The sequence below is a fragment of the Parambassis ranga genome, chromosome 8, assembly GCF_900634625.1.
Source record: "Parambassis ranga chromosome 8, fParRan2.1, whole genome shotgun sequence".
NCBI lineage: Eukaryota > Metazoa > Chordata > Actinopteri > Ambassidae > Parambassis > Parambassis ranga.
This window is the reverse complement of record NC_041029.1, coordinates 17,293,915-17,309,541: the sequence shown is the minus strand read 5'-3', so window position 1 is coordinate 17,309,541 and position 15,627 is coordinate 17,293,915. Positions and strand designations below refer to the sequence as shown.

At 44.8% G+C, this 15,627-nt stretch overlaps 1 protein-coding gene across 2 annotated transcripts; it reads right to left on the bottom strand.

Annotated features, from left to right (window-relative positions):
- Nucleotides 1-766: 766 nt before the first annotated feature.
- On the bottom strand, nt 767-15,180 carry carhsp1 (calcium regulated heat stable protein 1). Of its 2 annotated transcripts, XM_028412910.1 has the most exons (6): nt 15,001-15,180; nt 14,272-14,381; nt 3,514-3,686; nt 3,141-3,249; nt 2,178-2,300; nt 767-1,363 (listed from the first exon to the last, which is right to left on the bottom strand). In XM_028412910.1, exons 3-6 carry the CDS (start codon nt 3,599-3,601, stop codon nt 1,201-1,203), a joined length of 483 nt encoding a protein of 160 aa, XP_028268711.1. In that variant the 5' UTR covers nt 3,602-3,686; nt 14,272-14,381; nt 15,001-15,180; the 3' UTR covers nt 767-1,200. The 2 variants fall into 2 exon arrangements, with proteins under 2 accessions (XP_028268711.1, XP_028268710.1); XM_028412909.1 differs by lacking the exon at nt 14,272-14,381.
- Nucleotides 15,181-15,627: the final 447 nt, after the last annotated feature.

Genomic DNA, 15,627 nt, shown 5'->3' with positions numbered 1-15,627 from the left:
AGAGGGGCCATCATAATGTAAAGCTGCACAACAATCACCAGAATCACTCAATGACATGGTCAAGAGGAGCGAGCACCCACAACTACCTACAAACAAAAGGAAAATGTGCTTTTATTTTGAAATATTTTGACAGGAAGAACTAGAACTAGTCAGAGACGCCTCTGACGATGAGTGAGGAAGTGTTTTTGTCATTATTGTTTTTGGATTCACGTTTAAAATGACTGTTAGACATCGTCTGATTTTCAAGCTCGAGTATAAAACTGGATTTTTTTTAACTTTTACAAATACCCACTTGAATTCCTTCAGAGTAAAAGCACGGGGTTTGTCAGCTTTATTGTTCATGTTATGTTTTAATCTAGTTATTCTGACTCAGATATAAATTCATCATGTATTTAAAGTCTGATTTTTAGCTCATATTTTACTTGATGGTGGATGATAATGAGCAAACTGTAATAGACACATGTGAACAGTGGGGGGCAGCAGAGAGCTACTTTTACCTGCTTCTAGCTCAGATCGCCTCAGTCTCACCTGTGGGAACAAACTGCTGCAGAACTGGCAGCTTGTCAGTACACACACACACACACACACACACCCCCCCCCCCCGCCCGGTGGTGCAGCTTTGATCCTCATTGGTTGTTGACACCTTCAGAAGGAGGTAGGAGGTCAAAGGTCGATGTTTTCCCCATTTCTTCCAGTGCCTCGGCAGTTTTCTGAACACTTCAACAACTTCAACTACGAAAAACAAAATGCAGAATCTGCCAAGATGTTCAGCTGAACAAGCTTTAATTCACTTCATGTATCCACCAACCAAGTACAGAGTAATAGTTTGATATGAACAGGCACAAATCAGAGCCGCCGGCTCTCTGAAGGCGGCACGTGCAGTTCACCTGGGGCTGGAACCAGCGCGTCCATGTTTCAGGATGTAAAACTCTGAATGTTCTAACAGATTTCAGAGGCTCTAAAACACTAAGCCTTTTTATTAATGAACATCTCGTCCACTGTAGTAAGAAATCTATTTAACATGCAAACCACACCTGTCTCAAAATATAACGTCCTACGTCCAAAGGAAACCGATTCCTCCTACCAGCCCTGGTTTCAGCTCTCCACACCTGATCACCATTCCCCTTAGCCCCTCCCACTCTCTCCCACGCTTCCTGTCCACCACCCCCACCCCCACCCCCTCAGTGATGAGGTCAGCGTTCAGCTGCTGACCACATGGCCCGCCCAGGTCTCATGCTTGGTGCCCGGGTTGAGATGGGTGATGGCCACCTCCACCGCCTGGATCTTCTCGTATTTGGGGGGGATGGAGCAGACCTTGTAGCTCATTTCGTCGCCTTCCACCGGCACGTACTCGCCCTCGATGCTGGAGGAGAGGGAGCGAAGAAAGAGGTTCGAGATCAAAAAACTGTTCCAGGTTTTTATTGGTGGACTCAAAGACCCGTAAATTTAAAGTATGAATGGTGGAGACATTTCCGAGGGAAAGACCTCCACCATTCAGAAGGACCGCCCTCCTTCTGTACAGGCAAAATGAAACATCTGGATGTTCAGTTACCAGTTTTACTGTGTAACGGTCACTCTTCTATTTCATGATAGGCCTGTTTTAATTGTAAACAAAATGGCTGCTGTGGGCAGAAAGACGTCACCAGAGCGGCGACAGAGTCCTGAACCAGTAAAGGCGAAACAAGGAGCTTAACCTTAATCTGTCTGTGTTCTCAAATTATTATTATTTTATTTTTCCAAATCTCAAGATCTTTACTTTGGATTAGCGTCACCAGTGATTATGGTGCTGTATAAATAAAGTTGTGTTACTATTATTGTTATTGTTGTCTGCGTAGGTGTGTGAGTGTGTGTGTGTGTGTGTGCGCTGCTGACGTCTTTGTGTTTTAAGCCTGTGGGTGATAACAAAGGCTTCACAGTGAAGGTCATCAGATATTCCATTGTCCTCCTACACAGGCTGCAGGTACTGCCATCCATGTAAATGTGTGTGTGTGTGTTTCCATTTACTCCCACACAGAGCCCTGACATAGCTGCATGTCAGGGATTAAAACCAAAGCACACACACACACACACACACACACACAGTGACGGAGGTAAAACACAGCCTCACTGAACCACTGTGTGTGTGCGCGGAACAATTTGTACACACACAATCCTTCTACACACACACACACACTTACTCTGAGATGTGGACAAAGATGTCGCTGCCCCCGTCCGATGGTGTGATGAAGCCATGGCCTTTGGAGCGGGAAAAATATTTACACACGCCGCTAAACACCGGACCCTCGGATGCACGAGCCGTCCTACACAGCAAGAGGGGTGGAGAGGATGGATGAGTCCATGGCAACGCCAAACACACAACTACTACAATGTGGGAAACTGGTTTCTGAATAATGTGAATGAATAATGTTTCTGTCCTTTGAACAGAATCCGGCTAGAGCAGGATTCGGGCCGTTTTCCGGAGAGTTTTTAGTCGGAACAGCGCAAATCTGGATATATCCAGATTGATTTCATCCACCTCTGAGACGTGGATCTAGCCAGATTGGTTTACATCTGGCTCAGGTCCGAACGCAAATATGGCTAGTGAATCCCGTTAGCGACGTGATAGCGCTGGGTTCACGGGGACAGTGTCCTGGTCGCGGGGACAGTGTCCTGGTCGCGGGGACAGTGTCCTGGTCGCGGGGACAGTGTCCTGGTCGCCTACGAAAGCCGCATGTAAACATCTGTCAAACTACAACGGCTTTGGCAAGAGTTTACTTTGGACATGACTGCGTTTTATTCCTTTGAGAAGGAAGGACACGGGGAAAAAAAAAGCAGGACACATGGGCGCATGCTGTTCTACTGCGGCCTGAACGGACTCTGTATATTACCAGGCGCCACCTAGTGGTTTGGAGGACAACAAACAAGCCGGGTTAAGCTGGATTGAGTGCAGACACACGTGTGTAATAGCCAGATTTGATAATAGGTCTAAACGTATCCAGTTTAAAGGTGATCTGGATTCAATCCTGCTCTAGCTGGACTGACTTTCTTCAGTGTGAACAGGGCCTTACAGTAGTGGAAGCACAGCAGCTAATGTCCCAGCAGCTTGTACTGGCTTGTACAGTGGTTTTATTTGGTTTTACAGTGTATGTGTGTGTCCTCACGCTGAGCAGGTCCTGTTTCTGCGGGTAGGCAATGGGCTGGGGATGAGGTAGTCTCTCATGGGGGAAGGCGAGCGGTCTCTTTGTCGGCAGGCTGGAGGCTTCAGGGACTCTGAAGTGGACAAATAAAAAAACAGGCTTTAATGTTTATGTCTTGTTTTCACAGAGATTTGTTTGATGCCTGCAGTTATATATATATATACATATAAAAACTATAAAAACTCTGCCCCCTAGAGTCCAGAGCAAGAAAATCCACTCAGGAGTTTAATCTAGTTTGAAACCGCACTTGCTGTTGCCACAGTAACCACTAAAATGATTAAAAGAAATTGCAACCTCAGAGGCCAACACATCCAGTGTATTAAAAATATGCCTTTACCTGGCGAACGCGGGGATCCTGCAGAGGGCAGTGGAGGGGTCACACGTTGAGACCCCTGGATGGGTGAGAGGGGCGCCTGAGACGACATGTCCAGAGACGAGGCAGAGCCAAAGGGTGGGGAACAAGGAAGGGGTGTCCACTCAGGAGGGAGCACAGCCAAGCTGGTTAAACACCTGGAGGGGGGAGAAGAGATTTAAAGGAGTCAAAAACACGCCTACAACATATCGCCTAATGTGTGCACACACACGCAGACACACACACACACACACTTCACAACCACTATGAGGCAAGTATCATTCAGAACTCATCTTCCTCGTTTCATCCCCCAAAGCACAACACCCCCGACCCCAAACCCCTCCAAAGATAACAAAAAGTGAATTAGTGTCCAGCTGGAGAGCCCTCGTCGCCATGGAAACCACAATTTGAGGACAGGCCGGTGCCACTGCGATCTGACAGAGAACAGTCCCCTCATTCACCTACGCCTGGGAACTTACATCATCGGCCATTACATCACCAGCTATGTCAACCAATTAGGGAAAGGAGGAAAAAGAAAACCTCCATTGATTTGTCCTTACTGTTGTTGAAAAGGAATTACACAGAAAAATACAAAAAAAACAATCTGTTCTCAGAGTGGAAGGTCCGGAGCTGCCCTGTGTGTTGAGGGAGTAAGCTGAGTTTTCAGTAACTGCTCTGTGACCCAGCCTGACACATAGAGAGGACATTAACCATCAGATAAACAGGCAGGTTACTACGTGACTTTGTGAGTCTCAGAGCGTGGAGGCAGCGCTGCGCTTCTGAAACGCTCCTGGTGTCAATTGATGTTGCGAGACAGACGGCGTATTATGTCCGTAAAGCGCCACGCTGCGCTTTCGCGTCCGGTATAAATCCGGGGTAAGGTTTAAAACTGAAAAAAAGTGCAGTTCCTAAAATGGCCACTTGAGGCTATAGCGTCAAAAATGAGTCATGCAACACAGACCTCCATATTTAAATGCCAAGCAGGATTATTACATGTGTACATCTTGAAACAGAGGAGTAAACATTCCACCAGCCTGACACACAACACGAAGCTTCTGAGGGCGTCAGGACTGAAGGAAAACAGCGACGACACTCACAGTGATAACATGGCACAAAGGCAGAGCGAGGCCGTGTGTTCTGATGGATGATCTACACACACACAGACACACACACAGCAGAAAACACTTTGCGGTTTTAAAGAGAACACAGTGATCTTTCCTAATTGAATAGATGCAGGGTTAATGTAATCACAGCCTGGGTGGACAGCACGCTTCCTTTATGACCAACCATCAACACACACTCACACACACACTTACAACCACAAACAGCCCCCCCCCCTCCCTCTAAACACAGGAGGTGGGAAGCTTTGATTTTATTATTTAGGGAGTGCATGGAAAAAAACATACAAGTGATTAAAGGGTTAAAAAAACAGAAAAAAAGCTGCTGGAGAACAACAGCTGGGAACAAAAGAAGGTTCCTGCAAAGGGAGGCGGGAAACAGAAAGGTGGGAGATAAGTAGGAGATCATTTCAGAGACATGATGAGCCGAGTCTAAATTCAGCCGGTGACTCTCAAGTCTTTACTACACGTGGATTAATTCCTTTGAACGCAGGGTTTTTACCACATTCTTGGTAGAATGTGGCTGGTAGATCACCGAGAAGCTATTTTTAAAAAGTGTGTACACACATAATGATGATAGAAAATAGCTGAGTCGTTAAAGTTGCAAAACATGGAAGATAAAAAAGTCTGAATGTGACGAGTTCGAGATAAGACAGTAAGGAGGTCAGACGTGATAACATGCCGGTCTGTGTGTGTTCACCTGACAGAGGCCTCCATGCAAGAACAACAACTTCACCACACAGATCCACAAACTGTTTACAGCAGGGGTCTTTAACGGGCCAAGGACCCCGATCAGCTGATAGAAAGATGAACCCCTACAACATGTAGTGTATAAAAATGTTAAGTAAACTGGGCCGAGTGCCATCTTGTTATTGTGCATTCAGTACTAAGCTTTTCAAACAACACACCGCTTTATATGTTCATGGTACAGTGAGCAGGGGGGCCGTGCCACTGCCATAAACACACCATGTCAACCGACACTATATGTTGGATTCATGGTAATGTGTATTGAAATATATTTAAATTGTGTGCAAACAAAATGATCAACCAAACAATGTGAGACCTCTGTTCAAACAGGTTCATGTGAAAACTGAGTACATGCCATGGATATGGCACATATCTGTGAAAATTAGCTCTCTGAATCAATTATTCAATAAAAATATCCACAGATGTAAAATTCATCTGTGGAAAGAGCACCTTTGGCTTGAGAAGCTTGTATTACAAAAACTGATTTTTCTTTATTGTTGACCAAAGAGTATGGCTGCAACGATTATTCGAGTAATGTTCGAGGGCAAAATGCATCAACTAATGTAGTATTCAATGACTGGTTAGTGATGTCGTTGAGAATGATTCTCTCGCGGCAGCAGGATGATCAGCAAGGCCCTGGGTTCGAAACACAGGTGAGCCGATTGCAGGTCGGACACACGGACACGGCACCGGGCATGGAGGCGGGCTGGACCACACGGCACTGCAGCAATCCAAAGCAGGTATCCACTAGCTATTAGCTCTAGCCGCATCTATAGGAAAACTATGACATTTGCGCGCAAAAATAATCATCGAGTATCCAGTATCAAAATACTCGTTTGTTGCAGCTCTACCAAAAAGTTTGTCCAGTCTTTGGCTGAATTTGCTCCAATTTAAATAAAAAAAATAAGAGTATCATAAAAATAGTTGACGATTTCCACTAGGGCCGTCCCGATCCGATATTGATATCGGATATCGGTCCGATATCAGCCAAAAAACAAATATCGGATTTTATCGGAAGGCATCTAAAATCTCCGATATCAACGCTATCAATAGGCCTGTTGATTTTGTATGATTTACTCTGTTTGGCTGGCGGGCCAAAAATAACACATTTTAAGATAGAAGCCGCGGGCCATAGAAAATCCGACCGCAGGCCGCAGTTGGCCGTAGTTTGGACACCCCTGATTTAGTGTTTAGTGAATATCGGCTCAATATCGGTATCGGTCGATATTCATGGCTGCAATATCGGTACAATATCGGCAGTGAAAAAGTTGTATCGGGACAGCCCTAATTTCCACACCAGGAAGCCATGCAACGTTTAGAATGTCCACAGAAGCTCAAAAACCCTGCGATACACACACAACCTGACCATAACCTGCTTTATTACACCACTCGATGCCACATCATTGGTTTTATGAGTTGGCCCTCCACCAGAGGACGGACACAGCGAATGACAAACAAACACATCTGATGGCTTCAAGCAAATATCAGATGATTGCCTTGTTTTATTATCAAGTCCAGTATAAATGCAGAATTCCCTTACAAACAGGAATAATGGGCGTGCTCTCTGTTATTCTCTCTCTCACACACAGCTTTAGATAGAAGCTGTCTCCTATGGAATTTTCCATGGTAGTGCTCTCTGGGTACCAGACCACCCCCCTGCTGATACTGCAAATACCAGTCTGGTGGGACACAACACACACACACACTTGATCATGTGCACATACTACATCCAAATGCACACTAGCTTTCACATCAACACACACATAAAGCTTAGCTGGGAAAAACACCGCCCGTGCTCTGAGCCCACAGCGCAGTCGTACCCACGTCAGTGTCATACCTCATCCACCCAGAGCTGCTTCCACAATGCAACTTCAGTTAAGGAGTAGTCCTTGACATGTTGATATCAGTAAGTGTATTATTGATTTCCTGGCAAACCACTCATGATTCTATGCAAAACATACAGAGATTTTTCTGCAATCAACCTTTGAAAAATCTACCCACATGTGCTGAGAATATCAGGGTGCACTCTGCCAGCGAACATCAAGTCACACTAACACAGAGTCACTATGAAGTGGTGAGAAACAACCCGTGGAAACAGGATGACCGTGTGAGGGTAGTGTCTTTCTTTTTCACCCCGCTCCGGGCCTTTTGCTTTACTTTTTTATTAATCTCTATTATCTGCTTTCTCACAGGTTCACTCTGTTCCTTGGTTCGCTTCATGAAAGGATGAGAAATGTCAAGAAGAACGGGATGACACAAACGCAACATCAGGAAAAGAGCTGAATAAATACTGACAGAGGTTTTTAAGCAGGAACCTTGCAGAAACTTGGGCTGCCCTGGGCTGGAAAATCTTATGCTGTGGCCGACAACCTTCAGGTAACCTAACACCGAACAGTCCTTCCTTTGTTCCTCCGGATTGAACTGTTTTACCTTTAGCTCGCCTTAAAGCTGCACTTGCCAGGAATACTTCAAATGTTAGGACACAAATGTTTTTTCCACTGCAGGATCTAACAGGCCACATTAAAAGGAGTCAAAAGAAGATTCATCCGATCAAGTCGTCTTTTGAATTTGTCCTTTCCAAACTATTTGCTAAGGCAACCTCTGGGATGATACTTAGTAAACAAACCCATCTGGGAAGTCGTCCTTAGGAAGCCTTTGACAGAGTCTTTTGTTGGCTTTTCTTTTTTCTGGCTTAAATTTCTTTAGGGTGCACAACAACAGTCCTCTATGCAAGAAACCCCCCGAAAACATGCCTGTAACTGTCGGTAATTCTTCACTCTGATTAGGTCGAACCAGATTCGTTCAGACCACTGTACATACAGCCTGGCTAATGAATTTATGTCTGATCTAGCAGTTCAAGACCACCACTCCTAAATGACTCTAAAAAGCATTTTGACCACTTTAAAGGCCCCGTTCACACTGGGGAATCAATCTGGCTAGAGCGGGATTCGGGCCGTATCTGGATATATCCAGATTTTTTTTTTCTTTAATCTAAACAGCACGAATCCTGATATATCTAGATTGATTTCAATCCACCTCTCAGAGGTGGATCTAGCTGGATTGGCTTACATCTGGATCAGGTCTGAACGCATATGCAGCTAGCCAATCCGGCAAAAAAAAATAACACACGACGCATGCGCACACCGCGGCCTAACGAACTCTGTATATTACGAGGCCTCCAAACCACTAGGTGGCGCCTCGTAATATACAGAGTCCGTTCACGCCGCAGTAGGACCCCGTGTGCGCATGCGTCATGCGTTTTTTTGTCCCGTGTTGCGCCCCGTGAACCGGAAGTAGCACATCGCTAACCGGAAGTAGCATGTCGCTAGCCGGATTCGCTCGCCACATTTGCATTCACACCTGAGCCACATTTGAGCCAATCCAATGGGTGGATCTAGCTGGATTGAAATCAAACTGGATACAGCCGGATTCGAGGTGTTCACACACCTGGATTGATCAGGATGCGGCCGAATCCTGCTTAAGCCACATTTTTTTCCCCAGTGTGAACGGGGCCTTAGTTGGGTCTTTGTAGCACTTCCATTACTAAACAGTTGAAATGAATGAAGTAGACCTCGTAATGTTAATGGTGCCGGGCAGGTTATTGAGGGACTCCATAATGTGCTTTAGACTACATTATGCAGCCAGTGTTGAAAAGCGAAGGCAGAAAGGGTGTGTGTGTGTGTGTGTGTGTGTGTTCACGGTCCAGCACATTTGTGTGTTCAAGGCCAAATTTGAAGTGTGACAACTAAAGATGGTCGTGATCCTACAGTGTGATGACTCACACCTGTGCAGATGTGCGTCAGTGCAGTGTCTGAACATACACAGATTCATGAGGGCTGAATGATGAGGGCCATGATTCCCGTCAGAGCAGCGTCACGTCCATTTGCATGGACAGTTCCAGACCGAGATAGCATCTGGTTAAACAGATGTAAAACACACACATACTTCCACTGCAAAACGTTTGACAACAAACTTTGTGTAGCTTAGTCACTCCTAATAATGACAAAATAAAGATGTTCATGTCTACTGTCTATGTTCATCACCTGTAATCCCATTTTATGATGAAAAAAGCCACACAATCCAAAAGGGTAGAACGAATAAATCCAGCTCCATCAGGTGTGATGAAAACAAGAGAAAGAGTGAAAAAACAGGAAGAAAAACAGGAGTGTGCTAATATGCTACATAACATTAAACACAAAATAGACCTCCATGTTAAAATTGATGACAGTATATAACTATGGACAGACTGTCGGTGACGCCCCCTGTAGGTTTTTGAAGTGACGTTTAGAGTCCCTGAGGGAGGACTGACCGTCAGCACGTTGGCATCATCATAATCTGCCTAAACTCCAAATACAGGTAAAGAGGTGGAGCACCAATGGAGGTGAGGCAGGTGGGCAGACACGAAAGCAGGAGGCTCACGCTGTGAATCAGCACCTGCCTGTCACTTAGATGATAAGCTAAGCTAAGCTAAGCTAAGCTAAGCTAAGCTAAGCTAAGATAAGATAATCCTTTATTAGTCCCCCGCAGGGGAAATTCACATTAAAGCATTAATTAAAACATTAAAGCGATCACATTGATAATTATGCAAGCTTTTAGGTGGGAGTTCTAAGGGAATTGACTCACTTTTAAAGAGAGAGTGACTCTAGAGGCTGGTGTGTGAACTGCAGCTCTTAACACACAGCGATGGGCTTCATGTTTGAGCCCATAGAGGTTCTACAGACTGGTAAAGTGTCAAAAGACATTTTCTACATAGAAGAATCATTATTGACCATGACCGTGTCCATTCTGACCGACAGGTGGGCGTCCACTCGTCGTCCTATTTGAATTAAGAGGGGGGCGCCACGGACGTCATGGAGGGCTCATCGTCCGTCCTTATAAACAGACTTCACCTCCTCAGTCTAGAATGACTCACTTCATACATAGAAATCAAAGGAGGCGCCTCATGAATTTATTCATGCAGCTTCTTCTGGATGAGAGTAGGTGAGGAGTCAGAGCGTGGTCTTGATCAGACTACTTTTACCAGGCCTTTTGTTATTAACCTTTGATTTCATGCAAATTCAGCTCCTTAACTTGAACAAAGCAGAAATAATTATCACTCGCACACTTCTATGACTCTAATGCTGTCATTCATTGCAGCGGTTCATTAACATGTTCTTTTATCTCTGTACTTGTTTTACAACATGATTAACAGGCTCAAAGGTGGAGGTTTGACCACTGCTGGTGCTGTGGAGGTTCTTACAAGCCAGCCCTGATTTTGTTTATATTCGAACTAGGGCTCCAAGTATTTTGATACTCGGATACTCGCCGATTATTTTTGCGATTATTTCGAGTACTGGGATCATAGTGTCATAGTTTTCCCATAAATACGGCTGCAGCTAATAGTGTGTGTGTCACCGGGTTTTGAGCCCTGGGCCTATTGCACCCAAAACGCTGATCATCCCGCTGCACCGCGAGGCAGAGAATCATCCTCGATGACATCACTATTGATCACTCGAATATTACTCGAGTACTCGAATAATCGCTGCAGCCCTAATTTCCCACATGTAAAAATTATAAAAAAAGTTTCTTCTACAAGAAAACTCTCCTCATCATGTCTCCTCCGACCTGGGACACAATACACACACACAGATACACACAGACACACACACAGATACACACAGACACACACACAGACACACACAGACACACACGGGGGTCACAAACTGATGATCAACATTTCCTGCAGGAAAAGGGAAGCAGCACAGTTTCATCCTGTGCAATCACCACAGACAGGAAACTCATACACTGCTGTGTTTGACTTCTTGGATCACACACTCTCCTGGAAAATGTTGACATCATTTATTCATACAAATACTACTCGATCAGTGACTCTACCTCTTTCAGCTAATGTCTGGAGGCTTTCTATTCCCACCTGTGTTTGCACTGCATCAGTCTTGAGACTGTGGTGAGGCGTCTCATTACAGCTCTGTGTGCACTCCGTCAGACAAAACAAGACACTCCGAGGCAAATCATTACGGCAGCAACGAGACCACTGAACCTAATCATTTCAAGTAAATTGGCTCCCTTACACAACAGTCTGATAATGATAATGTTCAAATGATCTATGCGGTGAAGCCATGTTCTCATAACCAGCGTCATTTACTGCTACACCGGGAGATTTTCACATGTAGGAGGACTGAGGAAGGTAAAACGTGAAACGAGAAACTTTCCAGGTGATAATCTGTGTAGATAAAACCCCATGTTGATGTAAGATGTAGAAGAAAATCAGTTTAGATAGGAGGTGGGTAAAAGTAGGCCACTGTGAGCGTCAAACTGCGTTTGAGCTCCAAATATTAGGACAACAAGGGGAGCTTGTGGGGACGAACAATGAGGGTCAGCGCACGATGCAGCTTTCACCGAGTGGTGAATGAACGCGCTTCATTGTTGCCGACAGTTTGGAGCTCGGCCACATGTTTGATTTGTCACTTCCTGTGGGTAAAGTCTTCCACCCACACTAAAAATGTCCCAGACACAGGCCAGAACACAAACAAAGCAACAACCTGATCGAGTGTCACATGTAGGCATTGGGACCTACAGACAGAGCAGCGCCACTTTCCCACAGTGTAACTCTACACCACAGAGATTATAATCCTCAGGCGACTTTGTGGTTTAAAATGAGACGTCAACCCTGGGAGATCAAAAAACAAAAACTAGACTTGACATGCATAATGCCAGGTTTCTCATCTCTCAGTATAATTATGGGAAACATCGATTAGGTGTGAACAACGACAACTTTGACCACATCTACTCATTGATATGAATCAGACTCTAAATCTAAATGTAATCTGCTTAACCTGGATTATTTTAACCCACGAGACATTAACAGAAGCTGTAGTAACTAATAATACAGGACATTACTGAAGGATTAGACTAAATATAATAAGCTATGTGCTGTGGCCAGTAAAACAGATTTCTAATGAGGTTTCATAAGCTACGTATCCTATTATTAAAAATAATTACAAGCCATGTCCAGCTATTAAAAGAAAGTCTCCATAACTGCCGTCTCACCACAGAGTCCTGTTCTCGCACTGCATAATCAGTGCACATGCTGAGCGGTCCCTGACCAGCAGCATGCTGATATATCTAAGCTGAACTCAGAACGTGACGACAAAGAGGGACAGTTCTGTATCTGTGGATCGGTTTAACCGTGTGTCACCTTGTTTGGTTGTGTTCCGTCACTAAGTGAAGCACAGCTGATAAGCACGAAGCAGGATTCCTCCTGGAGCCGCTCCAGTCATTAAGAAACCTTTATTAATCCCACAAAGGGGAAACTGCATATTTCATTAAGTGGAATTTGCACCTACGGCAAACAACAGGAATCAAATACCCACAGAAACAACACGACTTATCACAGTTTATAATCCTGCTTCAGCACACACACACACACACACTGTTGCTTTAGACCTGACCTGCATTAGTCTAATGATCATTACACAAACAGAAGAAATTAAAAGAAATTAACTACTAATGACTTTAATTATAGCTTTCACCTTAAAGGTAGGGAGGAGATTTAGAAAACTCAGTGAGAGTCAGCCAGATTTAAAGTAAACACACACCCCTTTCTCTCGGAGCTCACTCCGAAGCCACGCCTCCAATCACATGGACGCATCACCTGAAGACGAGCTGCGGTCTGTGACTTCGGCCATCATGCACGTACCTCTCTGGTGCGCCCATTAAAGAATCTCCAATATTGATTTACTATAGTGGCCGATCATCTTTATACATCCCGATAAACTAAAACGGGCTAGCTAGCTCAGCTAAGACTTAAGCTAGGGACACAACTTTCCTAGTCTTAACAGAAAAGCCTAGGAGGACACATCAGACTGTCATCAGCAGATATCTGTATCACACATTGTCTGCCAACCGCCAAAAAACGAGTTTGAAGGACTGCGACTGAGGTCGGGTCTGTTCCCCTCACACACCTGCAGATTCGCGTCTTATTCCAAAAAGTGAGTCAATGTCCACAGACCTCTGTACTTAAATGTCTAACTTCACATGAGGACAGAAAAAACTGGTTTGATCCAAGTCCAGCACTGGTTTGCTCAGCATAACAATAACAAGACGAAGACGTTTCACATCTATGATGCAGCCCAAACCGAAGTGCTTATCCTCCTAAAGAGCAACAGTTTGTCTTGTTCCGGTTTCAACAGGACATGAGATGCCCCCGTGCATTCCAGCTCTATAAAAAAAACAAAAACACTTTGGTGTGGAACAACTTGACCGGACTGCACAAAGCCCCGACCTCCACCTCATTCAGCGCCTTTGGAATTTGCTGGAGCGATAACTACCAACAGAAAACAGTCGTTGCAGGTGTGGCTGGACAGGAGCAGTAAACTGTTAATGTGTTTATGGTCAAACCGTAGCAGCTCTTAGTCACTCATCTGCCCTCCCCCGCTCTCTCCCCCCATTGCTTTATTGCCTCCAGTCAATACTCACAGGGAACTATTACAGCAGATCATACTGCAAAACAACATGTAAGTCCTTCCAAACACGTTCACATAAAGTGAATATATATCTAATCTGGCCATGATTTTGGTGTCAATCCCACCAGTAGAACGTGGAACAACATGAGCTGCCTGGAAGAGGACACGTTTACATTTTACAGAACAAATGTGGAGGGAGGAGGAAAACACTACAGATCAGATCAACGAAGAAACATGTAGGAAGAAAACATCTGGAAAAAATGTCTCAATAAGTCTCACGGGGGGGACGCTTCCTAGCTAGTATGGCCAAAGTGCAGTAAGACCATAGTGGATATGTTGCATAAATTGTAGAGCAGGGGAACGTTCACAGTGAAGAAAGGTCTGCAGGAACACAGACAGCATGGAACCAATACTACCATGAAGATGATGGACGTCATCTGCCACCAGCTGAGCAGCATCAGACATCAGGCAGCATCCTCACATACATGTGACAGGTTCTCCAAGCCAACACAAGGACACGTAGATCCTAAACACATAGATTAAGTGAAACCTTAGATTATTTTCAAGTGACAAAAAGTGTTGTCAGCACCAAGCGTCATGAACAAGCTGCAACATGCAGGCGCCTCGTGTGTGTGTGTGTGTGTGTGTGTGTGTAACTCCTGCAAATCTGCAGTTCTGTGGAGGGGAAGGGGTGGGTGGTGGTGGTGGTGGTGGGGGTGGTGGGGGTCAGCCACATCCTGACTGAAACTGTGAGAAGATGACACCCAGTCACTGCCCTGATTACCAATCTGGGACTTTTGTAGAGGAAGAAAAAAACAACAAACACTGAGCATCACACACACAGACACACACACCTTCCAGAATAAGGGTGGAGGTGGAGGTGGAGGCCTTTTCAAGTGTCTCTCAGTGAGCTCCTGTCTTTCATACAAAGAGTGTTTTTTTTATTTCCTCCACCTTCAGCAGCTCGGTCCAAAAAAAACACACACAATGGAAACCACTTTTCACAAAACTAACAAACAAACAAACAAACAAACAAACAAACACATAAGCCGCGTTATTTGACCCGAACTGTTGATTTATACAAGTTAAACTTCGGAGCTAGCAGCTAACCGGGGTGAACAGTTGTCTCTGGACGCATCACTCACCTGGTTTTACTCCAACTTCACTCCTAAAAAAAAAATGTCTTCTGAAGAACAGGTCCAACAGAACCAGAGAGAAGCTCCGAGCGGAGTTCGATGAAGTGTTTGTTCCGGTGCCGCCGCCGCGCTGCACGGTGACAGAGGTGACGTCTGGTCCCCGGGAGTCAGCGGCGCAGGTCCTCCCTCTCTCTCTCTCTCTCTCTCTCTCTCTCTCTCTCTCTGCTCCTCAAGGGGGCGTTCCTGGTTCCACAGTGACGTCACCGGTTACCGTAATAGACGCAGGAACAGGCAGCGTACCGTAACTTACGCTACAACCCGCAACGTGATCACTTAAAAACCAGGTGACGCGTATAAAAAGACCAGTTCTGCCAATAAAAAACAACAAAAGATCAATTTATTCAATTTAAACCTGCGCTTTTAATTTTGAATTAAATTTTTTTTCAATTGTTTTACATTATTATTGTATGTTTCTGTCATGATGTGTGAGATAAAAATGACCGTTCATCTTTTAATGTGTTCCCTCAGAATACAATTGGTAAAAAAAAGAAAAGATCAATCTATAATGTATTGATTTCAGTGAAATATGTTGCACACACACACACACACACGTGTGTTTATTTCTACATGTTGTGA